This window comes from Aotus nancymaae, unplaced genomic scaffold (genome assembly GCF_030222135.1).
Source record: "Aotus nancymaae isolate 86718 unplaced genomic scaffold, 86718_ANA_hifiasm-v0.15.2.pri h1tg000077l, whole genome shotgun sequence".
Lineage (NCBI taxonomy): Eukaryota > Metazoa > Chordata > Mammalia > Primates > Aotidae > Aotus > Aotus nancymaae.
In genome coordinates this window covers 1350325-1378146 of record NW_026988492.1, presented here as the reverse complement: position 1 = coordinate 1378146, position 27822 = coordinate 1350325, and the positions used below count along the sequence as shown (strand labels likewise).

Here is a 27822-nt window from a genome sequence, read left to right as displayed (position 1 = left end):
AAAGACGAAAGGTCTCAGTGGCATGTCACTTACTTTTCTGCAGTGGAAATGCCAATCATTTTTTTCCAGGCTATGGTCTGTTCTGTGGTCGAACATTCACCCATTTTTGCATCTAACCTTATAATCGCTGAATTTTCTATAGTGATCCGGCTCTCTTACGTGCTGAGCCTTCATTAAGTGATCCAAATAAAATTTGACATTTTTTTTTTAAATGTACAAATAATAATTTTGATTTATTTTTGAATTTTAAAAATCATAAAAGTCTTTTCAGGGGCATTTAATCTGATAAAATAATGCATTAGATTGAATTGCATGAAACTGCTATTTTTGTGGGCCAGAAAGGTCAACTATCAGCAAGTCCATGTGATTCAACCTAGTGGCTGTGGGAGAATACTACATAATACTTGCTCCATTGGCACAGGTGAACTTTTAAAACTTTAATATCTACTCCCATCAAGTGAAATTAGCAAATTCTGTACCACCTTAGGAAGAGCTGGATTGTTGATGGTGCAGCAAATGGCCCAACAAATAAAAATGTTAGGTGCACACAAGTGTCTGGGTATTCCTTACTTGGTCAGTTTAGAAGTGACTATGAAATATGGTATTTCCGTGCTGATAGTCAATGTGTGTGTTTGTGTGTGTGTGTGTTTAATGTCCAAAGTTTAAATCTCCAAGTGTTTTTTCTCTCCTGTGAGTTAGGAAAATATACACAGTTATTCCCCCTACGTTTACCTAGAAGCCTTGGACACCACAATAATAAAGAAGTAGCCCTGTAAGATACAACCATGTAACTTTTAATGCTAAGAGACTTTTTTTTTTTTTTGCCAGAGCCCACCTCAAACAGATTTCTATGTAAAAATCAGAAACAAGAGCATTAAGATGGTTTATTACAGGAAGAGTTTTTATAGGGCTTTGGTTTCAGTGAGCTCCTCTGTGACAAAGCAAATTGATGGCAGTGATAGGCTAGTGATGTCATTGTGATGTCAGTACTCTTGCTTACCCTGCACATGCTTGCTAATTTGGAACACTTTATGTTGAACTGTGGCAGAGGAAACAGGACATTTCTGTCTGCAGAAGCCCATCATGGCTGTAACTGGAGATGACACAGGTAAGAATGTTAAAGAGGGTTTCGGTTAATTCTGCAGATTGTTTGGAAGTTTAGGAAGTATTTAGGAACATCTGAGTGTTTCAGAAAGTGTTACTCTCCTAGTCACTTAGGAGTAAGACTTTCTAAAAATATAGATCTATATATTCAGCTCACTTCGCTAGGGCATCTTCGTGTGATTGTTTCTTTGCTCAGTATTATACTGCTTGCTTGACTAAGACATTAATCCTCTCTTCTTCCCTCTATCCTCCCTTCCCTCCTTCCCTCCCCTCCTCCCCTTCTCCCCCCCTTCCTCACCTCCCTCCCTCCCTCTCTGTCTCTCTTTCATGTGCATACCATTCCGCCCTGCTAAAATAAGCTATTACTTCATCTGCAACCTGTTGCAAATTCAATCTAGCTCCAGATTAAACATACAGTATATACTGTTCACGTTCTGATTTCATTACTGTGGACAAATGCAGCTCCGAACAAAATAGGAAGAACCTGCGTGCTATGGATGTTTGTGTGCCTACTTGTTTCTTTCCTCCTGTATTTAAAATGGTCTGTTCCTCAGCTAATTGAGTTCAAAGGGCTGATGTCATTACATTTCCTGGAATCGTGTTTCAGCAGGGGAAGTGGAAAAGTTAAACTCCAGGCGAGCTGCACATTGACGTCAGCTCCGAGTCATGTTGTGATTTAGTCAGTTCCTTTCTGCTTCGTCAAGTGCTGCTGACAGATTTGGAGTTAACTAGCTCACCACTGCCTCTGCCTCCAAGCTCCCTCTTAGACTGAATAGCTTTTCTTGTTAGCCTTACTTTAACATTTCTTTTGCGGTGGGTATCTGCTTGAAGAGGGGAACACTTCACGAAACTGTAATGCATGAACAGAACTCAGGAGTTGTCTGGCCAGCTTAGTGGTAAGATCGAGCCTCCTACTGAGGCCGTCCCTGCACGTGCCTGGTGAGAAATGGACTATGTATGTATAGGCTGGTGGGTTCTTTACTCTAACTCCATCTATAGGAACTTGCGATTCAGAGCGCTCTCTAGTGTTCATTCAGGGAAGTGCTTGTCTTGTTCTCCCAGCCTCTGGTATTTAAATTTGTAATCGGTAATTTTTCGCTCGGTTTGCTTTTCTCAGTAACAGTGATTTTGAAAGACTTAGTTACTAATAACCTTTGTGTGCTTGCAACGTTGTTTATTCAGTGGTCTTGTTTGTAACCCAATACTGAATTTGCAGTTGAATTAAGAAAGAGTGGGTGGTTTTAACAGCTTTACTGCAATGTAGCTCTTCACAGTTAGTGGTCTCAGCCCTGTTTCTGCGTAGGAACACTGGATTGTCTTGAGCAAGTAAAACCTATATTACATGGTTTTTAAGACTGTGTTATTTTCTTCCCCAAAGAAGTTTTGTGAAGTTCTAGAGATGCAATAGATTGCAGAACTCAAATGATGAATTTCTGATAAAATATAGATTAACTTAAAATTATCTCAAACACTGCATGTCATATGATTCTTAGAACAAAAAGGCATTTTTGTACATATATTCATTTTCTAAAAATTATTGGTTTATTTCTTTCTTTACCAAGCCTTTCATTCCTATTCCCCCTTTGACTTGTCTAAGCATAAGACTCAACACAAGATAAATAAAATGCTGTGAAAAGACTGTATATTTTTAACCACTACATAGAAATAAGTGAACATTTTTCACCTTTGTTTTTACAGAATGAACAAAACATCCTTGAAGAGTCTTGTCCACAGCTCTACCAGTAATGCTACCCATGATTTATTTTCCCTTGTCAATTTAAACTTGTAAAAATGCTGAAATTTTAAAATGTCAACCAACGTAGAGCACTTTTTCACAAGACCTGATTTTGCCTTTGGAAATCATGTTTTTAAAAACCTGGTCAGTTCTTACAGAAACAGTGCTGTCTGAAAATGAATACTAAATTTCATTTCATTTTACTTTATTTTTTAAAGTCAGAAGAGCACAGGGTTAAGGAACTTTTTTGAATGTGTAGTAGAGTAGATTTAGGAACCAGACCTCTGGGCTCTCGGTTCTGGGGTAACCCTGTGGGATCAGCAGACCAAGTAGATTGATCTAGGTTAGTGGCTTGCAAACTTTTCAACCATGACCCACATTACATCATGACGTAGTGGACTCGTGTGTGTGTGTGTACCCTACATTTATATAAAACAAGTTTCAGATGTAACTCTTTCCCTTATGTGATGTACCCATAATTCTTTTTCTGTCCTTTTTTAAAAAATGCTACCCTTGACCCATGAAATTTACTTTATGACCCATTAATGGTCTATAGCTTACAGTTTGAAAAACGCTGATCTAGATCGAAATCAGGCTCCTAGCACTAATGGCTGGACTGGAGAAGATTTTAGCAGCATTTACTTAGAGGATCATGAAGTGAAATATAGAAAGTAAATGACTGGCCGGCCATGGTGACTCACGCCTGTAATCCCAGCACTTTGGGCAGCCGAGGCAGGTGGATCACGAGGTCAGAAGTTTGAGACCAGCCTGACCAACATGGTGAAACCCCATCTCTACTAAAAATACAAAAATTAGCCAGGCGTTGTGGCACGCGCCTGTAATCCCAGCTACTCAGGAGGCTGAGGCAGGAGAATCGCTTGAACCCAGGAGGTGGAGGTTACAGTGAGCCGAGATCATGCCACTGGACTCCAGTCTGGGTGACAGAGCAAGACTCCATCTCAAAAAAAAAATAGATGATTATGGTTTATGAGATTATATATTATTGATTTTGTGGGGCATAATTTACATTTTTACTAGAAATTGCTTTTTGTATTATTCATAAGCTGATTCTGTTAGGAGCATAATTTCGTATCTTTTAGACTCTGAGTCTGAAGTTGTCTTCTGGCTAGATTTCTGAATTGTTAAAAACGAACTTTCCAACAGATTTGGAAAACTAGTATCTTTGTATTTGATGCATGAGAATAAGGATATATATCATCTTTGTGATTGTTGCTTAGAAATTTTTACATAAAAGAATAATTTCATTTAGGTTGTAACATCTTCTTGAAGTTGGTAGCTGAACAAGTTATTATCATTTTGGAAGTGAAAATGACAAGTCTTCTGTCTATCTTAAGATTCAGTAAACCAAATCTGCAGAGTGAAGTTGGAAATTATTCCTACGCTATTTTCCTACAATTTTTGAAAAATGTATAATGAAATGTAATTTGAGATATTTGTTTTACTTTGCCCTGTTTTATTTGCCTATATGAATATATTAGGCAAATATATTCATTTATATGCTAACAAAGTAATTATACTTTGCATTTATATAAACTTTCAAATTAAAAAATCACTTAATGTTACAAATAAACATGAATACAAACTGTAGAAAGTGCTGTCAAAGAAACTGTCCGATTGTGAGTGACAGAAGCAGGTGAAGGGATCAGGTAGGCCTCACTAGGAAACCGTGTTTAAATGCCAAAAAAGGCAGTTTACAGGCATTCTCACTGATACACGTCCATCTACATCCAGGTCAGACGGGGTAAATGACTTCCAAGTTTACAAAGCTAGCAAGCAGTGAACCCATTCAAGTCTTCAGAATCCTCGGGTTCTGTTCGTAGCATATTATGTGACTCCTCAGAACTCCTGACATTGACACACGAATACAGTGTCATGTGAGTACACACTGCTTATAAAACATATAAAATGAGGTTGGCATCATTTTAAGTCATTAAAATGGAATTTTGTTTTTTTCAGATAGAGTTTCGCTCTTGCTCCCCAGGCTGGAGTGCAGTGGCGCAATCTTGGCTCACTGCAACCTCTGTCTCCCAGGTTCAAGTGTTTCTCCTGCCTCAGCCTCCCAAGTAGCTGGGATTACAAGCACTCACCACCACACTCGGCTAATTTTGTATTTTTAGTAGAGACGGGGTTTCACCATGTTGGTCAGGCTGGTCTTGAACTCCTGACCTCAAGCAATCTGCCTGCCTCAGCCTCCCAAAAGTGCTGGATTACTGGTGTGAGCCACCACGCCCAACTTAAAATTGAATTTTTTTTAGATTATTATTACTCTCATAGGACAGGAGAGCAGATATTTGCTATTATATAGAACACTAAATTTCGGTGTTCGTAATTTCCCATCTTTTATATAGACTGACTCATAGATTTGCACATGCTAAACAACTTTAAAAGGTCTCTTATAGGTAACTTACTTAGCTGGATTGTGGTAATAATTTCATAATGTATACATATGTGAAAGCATCACATTGTACACTTTGAGTGTATACAGCTTTCTCAATTATACCTCAATAAAGCTGAGAAGATTTTGGTGGGTTTGTTCTATGTGGTCTTTGTGTCATGGTGATTGTAGCAAATTTGAAAGTGATCACTGCTTAAATAGCCACTTTCATGTAGGATTTAATTTTCATGGAGAAGGGAACGTTTTTGGTAGGCTGGGACACCAGGCATAGAGATGTAGGATCTGGTTACGAGGAGCGGGTCGGGGTAGGGAGGAAGAGAACCACACCAGTGATGGTGATGTCAGCAGTTACGCGAGTTAGGGATAGAAGCCCCCTACTTAGAAGCGTGACGTCTAACTTAACCTCTGCTGCTTACTTAAAGGTGTATTTAGGATTAGTGCCGTGCTGTGAAATGGCATACGAAAGCAGGAACTCTCTATATAAAAATGTTTTGTTAAATTCAGTCTGTGTGCTTAGGACTACAGATATCTTAATAAATAAGCAGTTGAATAAAATCACCATCATTTAGGGTGTTGAGAAGTCGTTTCACTGTGGAAGTTACCAGCCTAGGTACTTGGCTGGGTTTCTTGTTTGTGTCTTTGCTTCCTACTCTGACTTGTGGGTTTTTTTCAGTTTTCTTCTTACCAGTCTGACAAGAGTATATCTTGGGCCGTTGGAGGTTCTGTTATAAATGATTGCATACATTGAAAAGGACATCTTACATTATCTTTAATAATGTATTCTCTAAAGGGATATAACAATATATAAGTTTAGAAGTTTTTAATAGATTTTTTTAACAAAATAATAAGAGCCATGCCTTTTAATTCTTTGGGTTTGTTAGAAGGGAAATTCCAGGGGGGAATATATTTATGGATGTTATATGCCTTTTAACTAATATGCAGTGTAAGCATAATTTGGGATGTTGTCTTTCGGAACTTAAGGAGGGGAAGAGGAAGGGAAGTAACATTTGCAGAGTGCCTGCCATCTGTCAGGTGCTGTGCTAGACACTTTGACATACATTACAGGGTTTACTGTGAGTATTAAATGAGATACTGTATCATTTTACAGATGAGGAAACTGAATTTGCCCCAAGTCACATGGCTGGTAAGTGGCAGAGCTGGACTAGAACCCAGACTCCAAACCCCATGCTTTTTCTGCTGTACCGTGTTTAAAGCTTGCAAAGAGAGGTATGAAGTTAATGACCAAAATTGAGAATTCTAGGAATTTTCTTTTCCCATGAAATATTTGATACTGAACCTAAAAAGAAAATGCTTTCATGTCCGGAGCTAGATGGAAACATATAATGGGAATGCCTTTACCTTTAAAATGCTATGTTAGACTTGTCTAAAGCGCATCTAAGGAAGATTTAAGAAATAATGCCTTTTATCAGGAAAGGCCACTTTGAAGAGATGTACCGCATCGTGTAGGGCTTTCCATCTTAAAGGTAAAGGTTTAGCTGCTGTAATGTAAGTTTGTAAGAAAGACTGCTTATTTGAAACATTCCAGATGATATCAGGCTTGTGCAGAACCCTCGGAAGTGCAAATGGTACTTCCTACAGCACACATAAGCTCGTGAAGCACCCGTTACGTGCCAAGTACTGTGCTAGATTCTGGGGTAAAAAATATACTAACCCTGATTTGTCCTAAAGTTTCTGCTTTCCTGAGAATAAAGTTAGTGTGCAAACATCTTACAATCTTTTTTCAATCACGATTTTTAATTCCCCACTGATCACCCATATATTTTCAGAATATGAAAATTCTGGAATAAAAAGTAATTGGACACCTTCAGTAGTTAAATGGGACAGGAATTGGCCTTTATCAGAGTACAGGAATAGCAGTGTGTCATCAGAGAATAATAGATTTTTAGAACTGCGATCCTTGGCATCTTATCTACTTTAAATTTCCACGGAATTCATAATACAGGAAATTTGAAGCTGACTAAGATAAATACTTTTTTTTTTATAACTTGTTTTTTTGTTTGTTTTGTTTTGAGATGGAGTCTCTCTCTGTCACCCAGGCTGGAGTGCAGTGGTGGGATCTTGGCTCGCTGCAACCTCTGCCTCCTGGGTTCAAAGTATTCCCCTGCCTCAGCCTCCCGAGTAGCTGGGACTACAGACATGCATCACCACGCCCAGCTAATTTTTTTTGTATTTTTAGTAGAGATGGGGTTTCATGATGTTGGCTAGGCTGGTCTCGAACCTCTGACCTCAGGTGATCCACCCGCCTTGGCCTCCCAAAGTGCTGGGATTACAGGCGTGAGCCACCGCACCCGGCCTATAACTTGTTTTAAAAATAAAACTTGGTGACATTTAGATTTTCTCAAAACAAGAGATTATCTTTGTATCTTTATTTTTTTAAGAGACAGTATCTTACTATGTTGCCCAGGCTGGACTTAAACTCCTGGGCTCAAGTGAACTCCTGGGCTCAAGTGAACTCCTGGGCTGCCTCAGCCTCCGAAGAAGCTGGGATTACAGGCATGAGCCACTGTGCATAGCTATCTTTGCCTGTATATATTTTCTTTTTTTGAGACGGAGTTTCGCTTTTGTTACCCAGGCTGGAGTGCAATGGCGCAATCTCGGCTCACCGCAACCTCCGCCTCCCGGGTTCAGGCAATTCTGCCTCAGCCTCCTGAGTAGCTGGGATTACAGGCGTGCGCCACCATGCCCAGCTAATTTTTTGTATTTTTAGTAGAGACGGGGTTTCACCATGTTGACCAGGATGGTCTCGATCTCTTGACCTCGTGATCCACCCGCCTCGGCCTCCCAAAGGCCTGTATATTTTTAAATGTACTTTGCAAATAAGATTATATTCGAGTATATGGGGTTTGTCCACTGACCATTAGAAGTATACCACCTTGTAGATCCTTTGGGATATAATAGAAATTTATACAAATTCCTACTAATTTATACTAATTCCTGTTTATGGTTTGAATTAATGTGCTGTCATTTTTATTTTATTGAGGGAAATAAAATTAATATATGATACCTCTGAAAAATTATAATAAAACCCAGTCACCAAACATCTCAGAACGAATACATCTGAATATATCATCCCCTTCCAAGTTGTTTTAAAGTGGTATTTTTTCTGAGCTATTGCTCAAAATGTTTTTAAGAATGCTTATTTTGGAATTGCCATTGTTCTGCATGGTGCCAAATTTGGTTCCTTGAGGGTGGTTGTTGCTTCTAGAAACAGTCAAGAGTTGTTTAGAACCATTTCTGATAAATACAAGGCCAATTAGTGAACTTCTTCTTTCTTTTCTTTTTCCGCCTTTTTTCCCCCGAGACAGGGTCTTACTCTGCCCCTCAGGCTGGAATGCAGTAGCATGATCATGGCTCACTGCGGCCTCAACCTCCTGGGCTCACATGATCTTCCCACCTCAGACGCTGGAACCACAGACGCGCACCACCATACCTGGCTAATTTTTTAATTTATTGTAGAGACCAGGTTTCACCATGTTGCCCAGGCTGGTCTTGAACTCCTGGGTTCCAGTGAACCTCCCACCTTGGCCTTCCCAAATGCTGGAATTACAGGCATGAGCCACCATGTCTGGCCTTGAACTTCATTTTTCATCTGTGACTATTTCCACTCACCCCTTTAAAAAAAAAGTTTTTTTTTTTTAAAAAACTGGCTTTTGTATATCATGGAAGCATCCTGCTCTAACTTTATGTTACAGAAAATAGCGAATGTCTACAGAACTAGACTGTAATGAGCCCCTCTCTACCTGTTAATTTTGTTGCATAGCTGTGTGGGCAGTGTTTGGAAAGAATGATCCTAGCATCCGTGCTGCCTGCACGTGTCAACCTGGTGTCATGTAAACTTCTCATCTGTCACTGACTATTGTTACAATTTTAGAAGGCCCAGGTGCCTCCAGCTGTTCCGTTGTTCCAGCCTTTCTTACACCACAACCTTCTTCCCTGCATGTGGGTGAGGAGAAAAGAGAGGAGAGCCATGTTATTCTCTGCTCCACTCCGCCTCCTCTGACGATACGATGAAGAAGATATTTTAAACAGTTGATTAAGTTAGTGTATAACAGGCTTAACATGACCTTCTTAACTATCTCAAAGCTCCACAGTTTTGTATGACTCATACTGAGTTGTCTGTGTATACATTATTTTGAATAGTCACAAAAATAGGAGTTTTCCCAAGTTTATTCATATGCTGATTACTAATCACAATGATTACCTATCACCAATGTTTTAAAATTACATGTAGAAGGAAAAGGTAGTACAACCTTATAAATATTTTTGTTCTTCAAAAATCTTTAAGGGAGCTTCCTTGAAAGCCATGTTTTTTATTTTGTTTTGTTTTGTTTTGTCTTGAAACAGAGTTGCACTCTTGCTGCCCAGGCTGGAGTGCAGTGGCGCGATCTCGGCTCACCGCAATCTCTACCTCCTGGGTTCAAGCAGTTCTCCTGCCTCAGCCTCCCAAGTAGCTGGGATTACAGACATGCGCCACCACGCCTGGCTAATTTTGTATTTTTAGCAGAGATGGGGTTTTTTCTGTGTTGGTCAGGCTGATCTCAAACTCCCGACCTCAGGTGATCTGCCCAACTCGGCCTCCCAAAGTGCTGGGATTACAGGTGTGAGCCACCGTGCCCGGCGAAAGCCATGTTTTTGTTGTATTTTTTCACCTAATTCTCAAGCCTTAAGAGGGAAAATTCTGGCATATACCCAAATAGAAGCACATAGATCAGTTAATCTTTGTTTAACTTTTTAAAACTGCTTGGCCATTTTCAGTGATAATATCCTATTTAACTAACAAAGTTTTTGTCTCCATGGGTAAAATTTCACTTCTTATTCAATGGGTATGATACATTTTCATGAAATATAGAAGTGCTGTATTTTCCTCTTTTGATTGGAATTTAGTTCAGACAATTTTTATAGGATTTGATAACTTTAAGAAATCTTTTTCTTGCACTTAGCTTTGAGAGAGTATGTATTTTGTAATGTCTCGTCAGAGTGACAAACTAACTCTGGACCATACGTTCTCAATGTTGAAGCGTTGGTGGGAGAAACGTTTTATCACTCAAATCCATCTGTCTTTTCTAGGAAGCTATATTTCTTGCTGTAGATAGGCAAATTTTGAATATAAATTAGGAAACTTTGAGAACTTACTTTTAGTATTCGACCTGAACACTAAGTAAATATTAAATGCTGTCTTTTAACTGTGTGATAATACTGTGCTTAGACAGTATTTTTAAATGAATATTCACAAAAGTATTATTTTGCTAGGAAACCTAAGAAAGATAAAAATTATCTTTCCCCAGAGAAACTGGGTTTAAGCAGAGCTTTGCTGGGTTGTTGCTGTTTTTTTTGTTGTTTGTTTGTTTCTTTACTGAAACTGCAGTGAGCTCAGTTCCTTCCAGTGCTTCAATCATTGTCTAGTAATGAGAATTGCACTTAAAGACATTCAGTGACTGTTTCAGGCATGATACGGGGTATAGGAAAATCTCTAAACTGAAACATTCAGAGGATGGAGCTATTCTGCTTACTGGAAATTTTTGCAGTGGTGTGCTGCAGTCAGCTCCTGCTGGCTTGCTAGAGCCTATTAAATTTTTAGGCTGGGCATGGTGGCTCATGCCTGTAATCCCAACACTTTGGGAGGCTGAGGCAGGTGGATTACTTGAGGTCAGGAGTTCGAGACCAGCCTGGCCACCGTGGCGAAACCCCACGTCTACTAAAAATATAAAATTAGCCAGGCATGGTGGTGCATGCCTGTAATCCCAGCTACTTGGGAGGCTGAGGTACAAGAATCGCTTGAACTGGGGAGGCAGAAGTTACAGTGAGCCGAGATTGCGGCACTGCACTCCAGCATGGGGCTACTGAGTGAGATTCTGCCTAAAAAAAAAAAAATAATAATTCAGTATCTTTGTGAGCTGGTTATAAAACAGCTATTATTAAAAATTGTGTGTGTATATATGTGTATATATATACATGCATCTATATATATATGCACATGCATATATATGCATATATACACATACATACACAATATATTTACACATTAAAAACATTCGTACTCAAAATTCATAATGTCCAAGTATTCTGTGCTATGTGGGTACGGGCATCTGTTTTGTCTATTTGCTACGTGTCTCTTTCCAACTCTGTGCTCAGTCAAGTCACGTGGGTAGCTTGAAAACTGGTCATAGTGGAAGTATTTACATCATGAGAATTATCAAACACTACACATCAGGGCTTTTTAATTGTTTTTCCCTGAGGACTGTAGATGTTTATCAGCACACCACTGATTTCAGGCTAAATGAGCTATCTATGGAAAAGGCAGTGAGCTTTTGCCTTTGATAAAAACCTGTCTAAAATGCATTAGGACACTTTTCTACCTTAAATGTTTAGAGCATGCTGAATACCTTGTTCTAAGTGCTGAGGAAGGTCTTTAATACTTGAGATTTCTATAATGCTCAGAATAATTATCGTAAACATTACAAGATTGCCTCTTACTGCATGTCAAAAGTATACCATTTCCAGGTCAGTTTTATGTAAGATGGCAAATTATGAATTCTTTATGTAAGCTTGAAATACTTTGTTTCACCGCAGCTGCCACTGGTGACATGCCAACTTACCAGATCCGAGCTCCTACTACTGGTTTGCCGCAGGGAGTGGTGATGGCTGCGTCGCCCGGAAGTTTGCACAGTCCCCAGCAGCTGGCAGAAGAAGCAACACGCAAACGAGAGCTGAGGCTAATGAAAAACAGGTGAGACGTTTCAAAGGCAATTGGTAACTTCTAGGACACTTTTTAAAAATGACAGTTTTCATAAACTGTAACTGTTCATAAAAAGTGTTTCTCCTTTCTCACGTAAAGTGGCATTTCATGTAGGCTTGTGCTCTGTGTGTGTGTTATTAGATTGTCTTCCAGTCAGAGTTCCTGGCCATTCAGCAATTTCATCAGCAGAAGTTACATCCCTATGTTGTAAGGGTAATAGTCAAAAGATACAGTAAGTTTTAAAATTAATGATGAAAGGACTTCATTATAAAGGGCTATTTTGTATTTTGTATTTACTTTGTGAAGTAGGTGATGAATATAATTTTTTAGCTTCTCTATGAAGTGTAAGTTAAGCATTTGTTTTCTACATTTTCTGCATGTAGTTTCCTTTTATCTATTTTGTAACTTTTTTCCCTCTATTACACTGCAATACGTATTTAATCTGATAAATTCTAGTCAAGTGCAATATAAAATAACAAAAAGAATTAAAATCACCCATGGCTCTAACCACATAATGACACCTCCTGTTGTAGGATAAGTACTTCCAGTCTGCTCTCATTTTCTCTCACTTTTTCTTGCTCCGTATCTCTGTAATTTTATTTTTTAAACAACATAGTAGAAAATGCTATTTTCCAAACTGTTAAAAAAATTTAAACAGAAATACAATTTTATTTTATCTACCTTGTATATTATTTCTTGGTTTAGTTTTTTATCATGGATTATGGTGCCAATTAATCCGATTTTCAGAAGGAACAGAATTGTCTTGGAGTTTCCCAGTAGTCTTGTCACCTTATCCCTAAGTGTCAAATAATGTCCTCACTGTGTGCAGCCAGGACAGAGGCTCGGCAGTGTCATTGACCGCCCCACTCCCTGCTGTGTCATTTCAGCATGTGCCATTCATTCTTATGATCGCAGCCCGTCGGCTGAACGTCCAGGCACTGCCTCAGACAGGAAGAAGGAGGAAGGGCTAGAGCCAAAAACTGGGGCTGGCTGAGGTCTAGCCCAGCTGCAAACCTTTCCTGGAAGACCCGGCAACTTTCACCTACCTGTCATTGGTTAGAAATAGGTCTTTAGTCTCTAGCTGTAAAGGATTCTGAGAAAGGCTTATTTTCGCTTTCTAAACCTGTTTCGGAGCAGGACAAGAGAAAAGCAGATGATACATGGCTGTTAGGTTGCTCATTATCTGTTTAGCAGGTTTTAAATGCTTTATTTCTACTGTGTCTTTAATGCTTACATGAGAATAGGTCATTATTATCCCCAGTTTACTCAGGAGGACCAGAGGTTCAGAGAGGTTAAGGAATAAGTTGGTCAAGATCACGTGGCCCGAACTGGGCAGAACCAGGATGGGCAACCAGGCAGTCTTTATTCCAGAGACTATCCTCTATTCTAGCATCTGGCACCTCGAAAATACCCCGTTATAACCTGCGGATTTCACTTCATGGGCAAGTATGTAGGCGTTAGTAATTCACAGAAAGATCCCTTACATATTCTCTTTTTATTCTTTGGTTGGCGTCTATAATCCATCTTCCATTATATCATATTTCTGCCAATCCAGCCACAGTCTTTATTTCTTTCCATCCTTGTCAGAGTTTCCTCCTTGCCTTGCATTTCCTCTCTATGCTAAGGATATACCCAGAAACATGCAAGCCTGAAAACCGAGCTCACTATTAATAGAAGAAACAGGTGTTTTCCATGGCTGAGGAATACTTAGGAATGTACCGTCTACTGATATGATTATGAAAAGCTTTGTGCCTGGGACATTTTGACTCTCATAACGTGTGCACGTGCACACACACACACACACACACACACACACACGTGAAATATGAAGTATGGATATTTATAATAGCTTGGTAAATAAAATTTTAAAGATTAAACACCCACAGCGCTGCTATTAGGTCTTTACGTTTTTCATTTAACGGTAACTGTTTTGTAAAATGACTATCTTCCTTCTAGGTCTAGAATTTAATACAGTTTAACCATGAAAACCTTGGTATTCATAAGAATTTCAGTTTCTTTATGGAAAAGAGTTGAATTATGTTTCCAAAGTGGCAAATGTGTGTGTGGATTTATAATATTCTTAACTGTTCCATGTGCATCATTTAAATTAAATTAGTCACTATAACATTCAATTCTATATTTTTAATTTTTTTGTTAACCAGCTGAGAAGTCTGAGAACTTTGTGAGTTCACAGGGTGAGTCCGTTGTTACTGGCTAGGAAGCAAGGGTTGATCTTTTCCTGCAGTTCATTTGGATTTCAAGGTTCTTCTTTGCTGACTCATGCTTCCGCAGTGAAAACACAGATATCCAGTCAGTGCGAGTCAGTTATCAAAAAAAAAAAAAAAACATGTATATATCACATGTGGATCAGGATGCTAATTGGCATTACAGAAACTGGTGTTTAGACATTCGGCACTGCTTTTGTTAACATATGTGAATGATGATATCTGTTTCAGTGTAGGCTTTTTTGATATGAAGGGTGATCTACCTCAAAGGCAGTTATTCTGGAACTGAATCCTCCAAAATGAGGCCAAAGGGTATCTTCTATAGAGGAGTTAAGGGAAGTAGTTCCCATCCCTCCCACCCTGAAAGAAAGACAAAGAGAAGCGTTGGCTATCTTTATCGTTTTATGGGGTCACGCATGAAAATGAGGAACTCAACTCATCTATTTGTTTTTGCTTTGGCTACTGGTCTGTTCTTCCAGTTTGGGCTTATAGTGCTTTAAAATTCAATATATTGGATATTAAATGCATGTGATTGGAAAACAGTCTTGAAATGTGCCGCAGAGGAACTCAGTAGCTTCTTCATTATAATTGTGGTGGTCTCACGTTTGTGGGTTTAAATTGCCTGGGTTGTTGAGTGTTGTCTTTGCAGCCGCCTTGTTCTTGAATTTTCAGAAGCACCGTCCATTCGTTTTGGTTTATAAAAATGCACATCTTTCGTTCATTGTTACGATTTAGCCATGTTGTGTTTTCTAGCCGATAAACTGTGTCTTTGAGTCACGATTGATCTTGTTTTACTGAGATTTAGTCTGAAGACTAAGAATCTCCAGTGTTGACATTTAAGGTTTTTAAGGATTCTTATAATCATTTTTGATCAAATAAAATTTACTCATTATGTTGGAATATGTGCCTTTTCGCAGACAAAAATAAGATAATTGAAAGGGTCTATAAGTGTTTTTGTAGAAATTCCACTCGGGGATGTGGTCCCATTGTAGTTTACTGAAAACAGTTCCGGGTGCTGTTACCAGTGGAATGTGTGCCCTAAGAAAACACCATTTGTGATGAACGCTGGGCGAATTGTGTTCTCCAGTCCTTCTTGTTGGCTTACGGTTATCTTACAAAAAACACGTGCCTGGTTATGTTTGTTACGTGGGTTTGTACAGTCCTTGCCTAGGATCGGTTGGCTGTTGAGTTCGGGGGGCAGAAGTGCACTGAGCCACTGTGGACTGTGTTGGAAGGCTATTCCTGTAGTCATTTGCCTTGTGTTGGTTCCAGGGAAGCTGCCCGGGAGTGTCGCAGGAAGAAGAAAGAATATGTCAAATGTCTTGAAAATCGTGTGGCTGTGCTTGAAAACCAAAACAAGACTCTCATTGAGGAACTCAAGGCCCTCAAAGATCTTTATTGCCATAAAGCAGAGTAACTGTCTTTGACTTGGACCTTGTTTACTGTGAACTTTAATCAAGGCAGGACATGCAGCAGTTCTACTTACTGCACTGTGGACGTGTGGAAAGGACACTTGTGAATCCAGTTTGGATTAGTGTTTGAAATTGAATTGCAAATGTTGCTCCCGGATGTGGAATGCAGCCGTGATCACACTTGCCTACCGAGCTTACTTTGATCTGTTTGTCAGTAGCATGCAAAAAATGCTTTGTTTGCCCTTTGCTTCTGCTTTTTTCAGGGAAGCTGCCAAAGAATGTCGACGTCGAAAGAAAGAATACGTAAAATGTCTGGAGAGCCGGGTCGCAGTGCTGGAAGTCCAGAACAGGAAGCTTATAGAGGAGCTTGAAACCTTGAAAAACATTTGTTCTCTCAAAACAGATTAGTAGAAATATTTAACTATGAACTGAGGACAGCATGTACAGTTGCTTTTGAAGGAATACAATATATAGCTGGCAAGAACGGTGGCTTTTTTTTCTTTGTATCATTCATCTTCTCGAATCTCTTAACATTCCTAAAATGCTTCACTGTACGTAGTTAAGTCATAGCTCTAACTTCAGATTTTTTAAAAGAGACGAACTGTAAAAAATGTATGTAACAGATTCTTAGAATGCAATATTTGTAAGACTTGATCCAGTGCCACATACGTGCAGTTCCCATTTTCTGTGTCATGAATAGTGTCCTATGCAGTAAAATTATTTGCAGGTCTTTAAATCATTTTAGGAAAGGATGATCAAAAATAATGCATCCAGCAGTACAATGAAAAGAAACCACAAAAAATACCTCAGGAAATAATCGAAAGAAAGTCTATCTAATGACATGCCTGTATGAGAAGAATAGTCTAGATACAAATTGATGGCATTTGCAGATTTTTATATTAGTTGCTTTATTAAAAAAAAAAAAAGATTGTATTCTGTCCTTGAATGCCACAGTCGAAGAGAGTTTTTAATAGAACCATGTTGGTTGCATTTTGTAGTGTTTGGTGCTCATTTAAATATCTGAACATTTACTACAGTTTTTAACTCTATTATGTAATATAAAAGGTCTTGCAGAAGTTTTTAGTGTTGGTTTAATATTACCTCATGAAAGTGATGACCTATTTTTAATATCAGGAATGAGTCAAGAGCCTGCTGGGATTGCATTGCATACCTTCGGGGACACGGGGTGCTGATCCTTCTGCCGTCTCACGGCAGGGGATGGCCGCAGAGCTGTGCACCCAGAAGAAAAGAGCGACTGTTAGCGATTCGCCTTCGTGATACCTGAGACTTTCTTTCTGTAGGTGGTCTGGAGTGTCTGGCTGGTGGCCCCCTATTTTGCGGTTTAGCAAACAACCAAAGGAATTTTAAAAACAAAAATATCCCTGGATTTTATTTTTTGTTTCAAAATGCCTCAAAGTCCACATTAGATCAGATACCCTGCTGTCGGCACATTTAGCTGAGGTTCATTACAATCAAGACCGCGATGTGATCTATGTTCCATCTTGTTTTTCTAATAAAAAACTTCAGGGAACAAGCCCAAAGCCCTCACCACAGGATGCTCTGTCCCCTCTCACTCCCTGACATGTCTCGACTGTCTGCGGCATGCTGGACTCTGCTGTATTTCCTACTGTGACCTCTGCTTTAAGGATGTTCCCCACCCCACCCCCCAGTTTCTAGAGCGTATCTGGTCAGTGTGTGGTGAGAGAGAGAAAAATGGGAGATGGTTTGTGGCACATCCATCTAGCCACCGCTTCCCCCGTTCCGTTGGAATTCTGTCCCTTATCTGTCATTCCCAGCAAGGAGGGCATGTCATTGTTGGCTTTCTTTAAAAATATTTATTCTTCCTTCAGAGTTGGAGCTCTGAATTTCTTTCTTTCTTTTTTTTAGAGTGTCGGTTTCTAATCCAGGCTGGAGTGCAGTGGTATGATCTCAACTCACTCCACTGCAGCCTCCGCCTCCCAGGTTCAAGAGATGTTCCTGCCTCAGCCTTCTGAGTAGCTGGGAGTATAGGCATGTGCCACTACACCCAGCTAATTTTTCTATTTTTAGTAGAGACGAGGTTTCACCATGTTGGCTAGGCTGGGCTCAAACTCCTGGCCTCAAGTGATCCACCCACCTCGGCCTCCAAAAGTGCTAGGATTACAGGCATGAGCCGCCTCCCCTGGCCTGAATTTCTTTTATCTCAATTTTTGTCATCTATTCTACAGAGAAGATGGGGAAAGAAGATGAGGAAGAAAAAGGAAAGGAAAACTCCAGGTTTCAGGTGCAGGGCAGGAGCGCCTTGCACTCACTCGTCCACTCTGTCAGTCGCTGTGCGTCAGCGGTGTGGCTGGGGTGGGTGGACACACAGAGGGGACACAGGATCAGCAGACAAGATATACGAAGTTGCAGGTGATGCTTGCTCCATGTTAGAATTCTAGAAAGATGCAGGTGGGGATTAAATAGGAAACTTCATGTGCGAAGTGGATTTTGAACTGGGCCTTGAAATGATTGACAGTGCTGGGGCGTGGAGTGAGTACTTAGGGATTACAGCGCTCCCACACCGTTCCAAGGAGCTGGGGTCTGGAGGACGGAGGGAGGCCACGGTAGCGCTCACCCAAGAGTCAGCTTCATTTAAAAAGTGGGGAAGACAATGAATGTGTACGCATGCATGTGTGTACTCTAGCTTATAAAATAGGTTCTGTTATTTCAGAGGAAAGGGATTCTATCCAATTACTTGGGACCACAAGCAACACAAGTTCCCCCTTCCCAAACCCAGTGGTTTAAACAAGAAGAAAATATACCACCTTGCAGAACAAGAAGTCCTGTGGTAAGAAATCCCGGGCTTGCTAATTTAGTGACAGCAATGGCATCACGGCCATCCTTCCTCATTCTTTCCCTCTACCCGCTGCTGACCCGGACCTTAATATTGCTGCCACAGTCCCAGGCACCAGAACTGGAAAAACAGCACCTTTTTTTTTGGCGGGGTCGGGGGAGGTGCCGTGGTTTTATTTTTTAGAGTCGGAGCCTCACTCTGTCGCCCAGGCTGGAGTGCAGTGGTGCGATCTCGGCTCACTGCACCCTCCACCTGCCCGCCCAAAGCCTGGGCTGAAAGGCCCTGGGTTGCTCCGGAGGATTCCGCCCTTAGGGTTGGGAGCTTCCACGCTCTGGGGAAGCATCTGGCCATCAATATCGAATAAAACTGGGCTTCTGGAAGAACGGCGTGTCGACACCTGGGGACGCCTGGCGCGGGACTGAGTGAGCGCTTACCCTGTACCGGAAGTGAGGAACAGCTTGTGGGGGGCTGGGGCTTGAGCCACGCTCCCAGGCAGGCACGGGAACTCTTGTTCTTGCTCGTGAAATGGATCCCTGAAACCAAGCTTCTGCTACCAAAATAGCGCAATTTGACAGTGCTTTCAGCCTTACAGCAGATTCTGCCTAGGACCTTTCCCGCAGCAGAACCAGCAGTGGGGGGAAGCTTTGCAGGCAGGAACCTTGTGCATGTCGCACACCGTGCGCCGGAATCCGGAGCCCCCCGCGCCCCCGTGCGTGCGGAATCCGGAGCCCCCCGCGCACCCGTGCGTGCGGAATCCGGAGCCCCCCGCGCACCCGTGCGCCGGAATCGGGAGCCCCCCCGCGCACCCGTGCGTGCGGAATCCGGAGCCCCCCGCGCCCCCGTGCGTGCGGAATCCGGAGCCCCCCGCGCCCCCGTGCGTGCGGAATCCGGAGCCCCCCGCGCCCCCGTGCGTGCGGAATCCGGAGCCCCCCGCGCCCCCGTGCGTGCGGAATCCGGAGCCCCCCGCGCCCCCGTGCGTGCGGAATCCGGAGCCCCCCGCGCACCCGTGCGTGCGGAATCGGGAGCCCCCCGCGCACCCGTGCGTGCGGAATCGGGAGCCCCCCGCGCCCCCGTGCGTGCGGAATCGGGAGCCCCCCGCGCCCCCGTGCGTGCGGAATCGGGAGCCCCCCGCGCACCCGTGCGCGCGGAATCTGGAGCTCTCACTGCATGCGCCTTTCTTTTAATCCTAAAAGTTTCAGAATCTGGACTGCTGTGTGTAGAAATTAAATTACTGCTCCAGGATTAGGAGACGGCACTACCTTCTCTGTCAAGTGTAACCGGGTACTTCACAACGCTAAGTCATGTGAAATGGGAAAATTAAGGAATTGAACTCCTGGTAGTATTTAAACGTGTGTGAGCACAAGGCGTGCCTGAAACCGAGAACGTGGACATGAGCAATGCACTGCGCGTGAATGGCGGCTGTTTGAGCGCCTGATGTCCCCCCATTCCTTGTTGAACCACACTTGACAGTTTTCTTCATATATGCTTATGTCCAGAACATGCTGTTTCCCATGTCCCGAACAGGACACCTTTAAGAAATATAATGACTTGTGAAACCAACTTGATTATCTAGTCTACACCAAAAATAATTAGGCTGCTTTGACATGTGAGGTAGGCAGAGCTGTTGCCAGTTCGCCGGCGATAATGCAATGACTGTTGTGTGGTGTTTACCGCGAGTGCCACTCTGTCACTCAGGCTGGAGTGCAGTAGCACAATCTCGTCTCACTGCAACCTCTGCCTCCCGGGTTCAAGTGATTCTTCTGCCTCAGCCTCCCGAGTAGCTGGGACTACAGGTGTGTGCCACCATGCCTGGCTAATTTTTGTATTTTTAGTAGAGACAGGGTTTCGCCATGTTGGCCAGGCTGGTCTCAAACTCCTGACCTCAGGTGATCTGCCCACCTCAGCCTCCCAAAGTGCTGGGATTACAAGCGTGAGCCACCCCACCCGGTCATGCTTCATCTTTTCTAAGGTCGTCTTAAAGACGTAGACTTGATTCTGAACTACTCAAGCATGGTATGTTTTAATCTTTATGCTTCGTGGGTAGGTTTTTTTCTATATACACCCATTTTCTTGGCTGGACATGGTGGCTCACGTCTGTAATCCCAGCTCTTTGGGAGGCTGAGGTGGGCAGATCACAAGGCCAGGAGTTCGAGACCAGTCTAACCACCATAGTGAAACCCCATCTCTACTAAAAATACAAAAAATTACCTGGATGTGGTGGTGTGTGCCTGTAATCCCAGCTACTTGGGAGGCTGAGGCAGGAGAATTGCACTTCCAGGAGGTGGAGGTTACAGTGAGCCAAGATTGTGCCACTGCACTCCAGCCTGGGCAATAGTGTGAGACTCCACACTGTTGCAGACAAATAAAAATAAAGACCAGCCTAGGCAACATAGTGGGACTCTGTGTCTACAAAAAAAAAGAAATTAAGCAGATTAGCCAGGCATGGTGGTGTGCACCTATAGTCCCAGCTACAATAGATACATGATTCATTGATCATGTCCTGTTTCCTTAAACTGTCCCATCTTCAGAGCTATGTGATATGGAGTTTCCACAAAGAGACATGGGAGTCAGCATGTTCATTCATTCCTTCAAGTCAACAAGTGAGGCTGCATTTGTAAGAAGTCCAGAAGCAGAGAGGGGAGTTGTGGGACCTGGGGCTGTGGCAGCGCTGACATTACCAGCACTGTCCTGGGCTTGCTTTCTTCCAGCTGTGGAGTTCCCCGGATGCTACAGCCATGCAATCACGCCAGTCAAGGATAACAGCTACCATTTACGGAGCGCTCACCCTGTGCCTAGGGGCTTCCACATTTAATTCTCCTCACAGCCCGGCAAGTGTTCATGCTGTTACCATTATCCTCATTTTGCAGACAAGAAAGCAAGCTTGGAGAAGTTCAGTAGCTTGCCAAAGGTCACATGGCTCAGGACCAAGCGCAGAACTGGGACAGGGAGCCTCTGTCCTGCGGATCTCATCCAGTCTGGACCCAAAGGCAGGAAAGTGACAAGAAGCACCTGCTGGCAATGACTCAAGTGGGTGGTGGCTGAAGAGAGAGTTCTGTGGCCTGAGTGGCTATGTGTGGGAACACCCAGACCTTCCTGTTCAACTGCACAAAAACACATTCTTGCTTCTCTCTGGCTTTTCAAATCCCTGATGCTGATCGGGAAAAAAAGGACTCTACGTTTAAGGACTAGCTAGCTATTGGAACATCAAAGTCACAGCTGTGCTCACTGAAACAGAATCTTACAGCTAAAACAGGTCTCGCTGGTGTAATTTTTTTTTTTTTTTTTTTGAGACAGGGTCTCACACTCTATCACCCAGGCTGAAGTGTAGTGGTACAATCTCGGCTCACTGCAATCTCTGCCTCCCAGGCTTAAGTGATTCTCCCACCTCAGCCTCCCAAGGAGCTGGAACTACAGACATGCACCACTACACTTGACTAATTTTTGTGGGATTTTTTTTGTGTGTGTGTGGAGACAGGACTTCGCCATGTTGCCCAGGCTGGTCTTTAAGTTCCTAGGCTCAAGTGATCCACCTGCCTCAGCCTCCCAAAGGACTGGGATTACAGGCATGAGCCACCGAGCCTGACCAACAGGTGTAATTTCCTTTCATCTTATAGAAAAGAAAACCAAATTTCAAATTGATTTACTTAAATATATCCAGCTATTGACAATAGACTAGAAATACTCAGATCTCTGAACTAGTGTGATAATCTTTATATTTCTACGATGCCTCTATTTTTCTATAAATTGGATTTTCAACCAGCTTTTGTGCAGCATAGCTTTCTGAAGAAGGATTTGTTCCTGTGGTTTGAATGGACAGAAGCTGGAAGGAAAAACCTGTCACTTACTATGCCAAAGTCCAGCTGGTCTCTGTGACAGCTGGAGGACACAGGGACTCTGCCAGATCTATCTCAGCCACCTCACTTTATGAAGGCTGTCTGACCTGTGGGTCAGTCATTTTCTAGGACAAACGGCTGTTAACAAGGTGTACAAGAGTTCTTGCTTTTCAGTGTTTGTGGAGCTTTCAGAAGCACCAATTTGTAGCAGACCAGCATCAGGCTTGACTTAGGAATGCACTTGGAAATTCTTACCTTTTAAAACACAGTTCACTACTGATACACTTTTTTTTTTTTTTTGGTGACACAGTCTCGCTCTGTCACCCAGTCTGGAGTGCAGTGGTGTGATCTCGGCTCACTGCAACCTCCACCTCTTGGGTTTAAGTGATTCTCCTGCCTCAGCCTCCTGAGTAGCTGGGACTACAGGGCGTGCACCACCACGCCCAGCTAATTTTTGTATTTTCAGTAGAGATGGGGTTTCACCATGTTGGCCAGGCTGGTCTTGAACTCCTGACCTCATGTGATCCACTCACCTCGGCCTCCCAAAGTGCTGGGATTACAGGCCTGAGCCACTGTGCCCGGCCACTACTGATAGACTTTGGAGGAGGTGAAAAGCCCAAATAAGGAGGCTCTGAATCAAAGCGTCTGTTCCGGGAGAGGATGGCATGAGTGTGCCCGTCTGTGTCTTCCGTTTTGCATTCCATACCTCTGGAATTTTCATTCAGGAGGTCTGGGTATTTGTATTTTTCACCAGTTCCTTGCATATTTGTTTGTTTGCTTCTTTTTGAGACAGGGTCTGTTGCCCAGGCTGGAGTGCAGTGGCACAATCACAGATCACCTCAGCCTCCACGTCCTGGGCTGAAGCAATCCTCCTGCCTCAGCCTCCAGAGTAACTAGGATTACGGGCATGTGCCACCACCACGTCAAGTTCCTGGCATGTTTCTGAAGCACTCTAGTGTTGGAGAACACAGAACTTCAGTTTCCCTTTAAGTCATGGGTGCTCTCACTCAGCATTTATCCGGCACTTAGACTGTGTTTAATGTCACAGCCACAGCGCCACCTAGTGTATGTGTGACTTCCAACCAGCTTATTTTCTTGGAAACGTTATTCGTCTATGAACGCTTCTCATGGGTGGTATTCTTTTCTGCCATGGACTCTCCAAGTGTACGCCAAGCCCTATGGGGGTAAGGGAGTAAGGGCTGTTTCATCTGATCTAGTTTAGTGAATTATATTCAGAGTAACTCTGGGGAGTCTTGGGTAAATTGTGGGGGAGGGGCAATCATTTGACAAGGTTTGGGAATCCTTATAGATTTGTCTCTAAGAGTACACAGTTACTTGCAAATAGAAAGAATTATTTGACATAAGAACCTTACACATTACTTCCAGGCCACATAATTTTAGCAAGTAAGTGACTTTAAAATAAATCCATCTTTTCTCAGTAAAATTACCAGTTTTGCTTTAAGTGCATATGATGGGTTACTTCAGGTGGTTAGAACATAGTGGAAAATGAGGCCAGGCTTGGTGGCTCAGCCCATGATCCCAGCGCTTTGGGAAGCCGAGCTGGGTGGATCACTTGAGGTCAGGAGTTCAAGACCAGCCTGGCCAACATGGGGAAACCCCATCTATACTAAAAATACAAAATTAGCTGGGTGTGGTGGCACGCACCTGTAGTCCCAGCTACTGGGGAGGCTGAGGCAGGAGATCACACCGCTGCACTCCAGCCTGGGCAACAGAGTGAGACTCTGTCAAAAAAAAAAAAAAAAGAACATAGTGGAAAAGAGTCGAAGAGTTTTGCATATCACTCAGTCACGCCTGTGGGTGGCATTTTATTTCTTATCGTAACCTGTTATCACAGTGTTGGCCTCACGGGAACTGGATGAGCAGAACCATATCACTAGAAGTTTTTGACAGTTCTTGGAAAATAAGTATCACTGACTGTGGGAGAGCAGTGATATTTTTGTATTCTGAAAAGTTTACATGTTGTGTTGCTTAGTAATGCCGAGATCAGCATCTGTTTTGTGATTGTAGCTTGAAATATCACAAGATGTAATTGGAGATGAAGGTGCTGATGGCATTTAGCAATTGCTTAGAGGTTGGTGACATGGTAACGAAAATTAGATTATATGCCTTTGAACAATTTTGATTCAGAGACTTTGGATATATGAAATTTTGAATAAGATAATGTTAGAAATTCCAAATTTTAGAAGATTAATCCATCTCAATATTAGTTTGTTTAAAAATAAAAACACATACATGTATACTTCTTTGGTCAGCCAGGATTTTTTTTTAAATTAGCCTTTTCCTCACATAACCAGCCAGTGTTAAAACAGATTTGATGCTATGAAGGATGGAGCTTTTAGGTGGTATAATTTTCTTTCCTGGCATGCATCGTTCTGTCTTATGTACATGGTTTCATTCATCCTTCTATTCAGATATCTGAATTGATGTAACCCAGCTGGATTTCATTGGAGTTTAGACCTAGAAGGGTGGAAGCCAAATCTTCTTTTTGAAGGGTATGACGTGCCTAACCTATTAGTCTTTCTAGTCAAGTAACCTGACTTAGCATCATTAAATGCTGGGTTGCTGTTGCTTCAGTAATACAGGACCGTGGCAGTTTCGGGGGCAGTGGGGGAAGTCGGAGTACCAGCAGAGTGTTTCACAACAGGGAACACCCCATGTCACAGGAGAGAAGAAGACCGTTGCTGGAGGGACTTAGCGGAAAATGTACGGGAACTCTTCCCCAGCTGGTATGGATTTCACCCACCGAAGCCCATTGAGATTCGCTGTGGTTTCTTAGGGATTTTTCACTAAATCAATTACTTGAATACGTCCAGAGCATTTAGTATCCCAAACACCCCTGTTTCATGACTTTGATTTCAAAATGAGTCAGGCAGTGATTATCTATTTTCTTAAAAATCCATCCTAGTCAGGGGCAATGGCTCACGCCTGTAATCCCAGCACTTTGGGAGGCCAAGGCAGGCGGATCACGAGATCAGGAGTTTGAGACCAGCCTGACCAACATGGTGAAACCCCGTCTCTACTAAAAATGCAAAAATTAGCCAGACGTAGTGGCACGTGCCTGTAATCCCAGCTACTCAGGAGGCTGAAGCAGGAGAATCGGTTGAACCCGGGAGGTGGAAGCTGCAGTGAGCCAAGATCTCATCATTGCACTTCAGCCTGGGTGATAGAGCGAGACTCCGTCTCAAAAAAAAAATAAAAAATTTACCCTGGATAAAAAGAACTACAGCAAAACACCAAAAGCCCAAAGCTACAGGCGCTGTGAAGAGGAGAATGAACAGTAGTGTGTACTTGGCTTGAGGAACCATGGCTGACAGCCACCAAACTTGGGTTCTGGTCCCAGCTTTTCTGTTAAAACTCCTGTGTCGGGCCGGGCTCAGTGGCTCACATCTGTAACCCCAGCACTTTGGGAAGCCGAGGTGGGCAGATCACAAAGTCAGGAGTTTGAGACCAGCCTGACCAACATGGTGATACCCTGTCTCTACTAAAAATACAAAAATTAGCTGGATGTGATGACTCATGCCTGTAGTCCCAGCTACTCAGGAGGCTGAGGCAGGAGAATTCCTAGAACCTGGGAGGCGGAGGTTGCCGTGAACTGAGATTGCACCACCGCACTCCAGCCTGGACGACAGAGCCAGACACTGTCTTAAAAACAAACAAAAACTCCAGTGTCACTTTGGCCAGGTCACTTGACCTCTGTTTGATTGGGAACCTCTGTTTTCTCCATTGGGCTTGACATTTGGGACACTGTGATGAAATTCACAGTGAAATGCAAATTTCAGAGAAGAGTTCATCAGATCTTATTTTTTCCCTCATCCCTGTGAATGCAGCTTCTAGATTCTTAGAACTCAGATCATGAACCCATAAAATTGTCTTTCAGAATGTCTTCAACATCAGCATTTGTAATAATCCATTCTGAGGATTGCCCAGCATTGAAGAGAAACAAGCCTTAGACGGAAACTGGCCTGTGATGAAGGCAGGGACGTCAGGGATGTCTGCTTGGATTCTGGTAACCGAGATTAAGACTTTGACACATGAAGACTTTACTTGGGCAAATGTTGTTTTACTTTATTATTCATAAATGCACCAAAACTGTGACTGACTGGAAATTTTCCACCACAAGAGTTTCCTCTGACCTTCTCAACCTAACAGGCCTGCACCAGGTTAACAGAAATTATCACTGGCTCAGAAAAGGTTGTGGTTTTCAGAGTGCATTAGGAAGGTTCCTGTCCCATTACCCAGTTTATTATTTTAATATTCTTGAAAGAACTGAAGTAATGAAGGGAGAGGCTGTATTTTCTTTAGAAGATTTTGCCATGTTATTTGAAAAGTTTTATTGACACTTTTTGTTCTTAGCAGAAAAGCAATTAAATTGAAAAAATTTAAAATGGTACTTAAAAATGTACATTTTAAAATATTTTCGATTACCCTTTAATAAAGCTGAGGGGAAATAAATAATATAAAACACAGATGTGAAATATGTCATAAAAATTAAAGTTTATAAAACATGTTTACCAAAATGTATAACTAGGACGGGTGAGGTGGCTCACATCTGTAATCCCAGCACTTTGGGAGGCTGGGGTGGGCAGATCAATTGAGGTCAGGAGTTCAAGACCAGTCTGGCCAACATTGTGAAACCCTGTCTTTACTAAAAATACAAAAAATTAGCTGGGCATTGTGGTGCGCGCCTGTAGGCCCAGCTACTTGGGAAGCTGAGGCAAAGGAATTGCTTAAACCTGGGAGGCAGAGGTTGCAGGAAGCTGAGATGGCACCCTTGTGCTCCAGCCTGGGTGACAGAGCAAGACTCCATCTCAAAACAAAACAAAACAAATTTGTAACCAGTATAAGGCTAGTTTAAAACAGTTTTAATATTTTTTATAGGAATGCATTTCTAGTTTGCTTATTAAAAATTATGGTGTGCGTTTTAAAATTGTATATACAATAGGTAAAGTGATTTTTAATATGTATTTTTTATTTCTTATACTCTTGGAGTATAAGTGGTTTTGGTTACATGAATGAATTGTGTAGTGGTGAAGTTTGGAGATTTAGTGCACCTGTCACCCCAGGAATATGCATTGTACCCAAGGATAAAATGATTTGATAGGCTCAGTCATGATCGGTTTAAATAAGCTGATATTTGAAAATATTTCCTTATTCCTGAGGTTCGGTAACTTCAAGTCCCTGAGACCCAGAACAAAGGCATTCCTGTCGTGAAAATGCAGCTACATCTAGCGGTTGACGGCATTTTCATTGGAAAATTTGGTTTATGAAAAAAAACCTTCGTGGCTGTCTTTGCTGACATGCTGTGGTTGTACAGAGCATTACAGTTGATGTGGTACGTATGTGTAATTTAACTGAGGTATAACTTTCACACCATAAAATTCACCCATTTGAACTGTACGATTCAATGATTTTTAACAAACGTACCAAGTTGTGTGATCATCAGCACAATGTGACCCCAGTAAGATCATTCATTCCCATCTATAGTTAACCAATGATTTGGTTTT

General features: G+C 42.1%; 1 protein-coding gene across 37 annotated transcripts in view; it reads left to right on the top strand.

Moving 5' to 3' along the window:
* The window catches only part of CREM (cAMP responsive element modulator), an 80227-nt gene extending 63588 nt beyond the window's left edge, over positions 1-16639 (top strand). For 9 of the 37 annotated variants that reach the window (XM_064368461.1, XM_064368459.1, XM_064368456.1 and 6 more), the window contains 2 exons: positions 11847-12003; positions 15510-16639. In XM_064368461.1, the coding sequence (XP_064224531.1) occupies positions 11847-12003; positions 15510-15654 (302 nt within the window). In that variant the 3' untranslated portion in view covers positions 15655-16639. Of the gene's footprint in view, positions 1-239; positions 1109-1579; positions 2044-6363; positions 6400-11846; positions 12004-15509 lie in introns of those variants that run through there. The other 28 variants (XM_012445671.2, XM_012445674.3, XM_012445677.2 and 25 more) reach the window with 14 other exon arrangements.
* The last annotated feature ends 11183 nt before the right edge of the window (positions 16640-27822 follow it).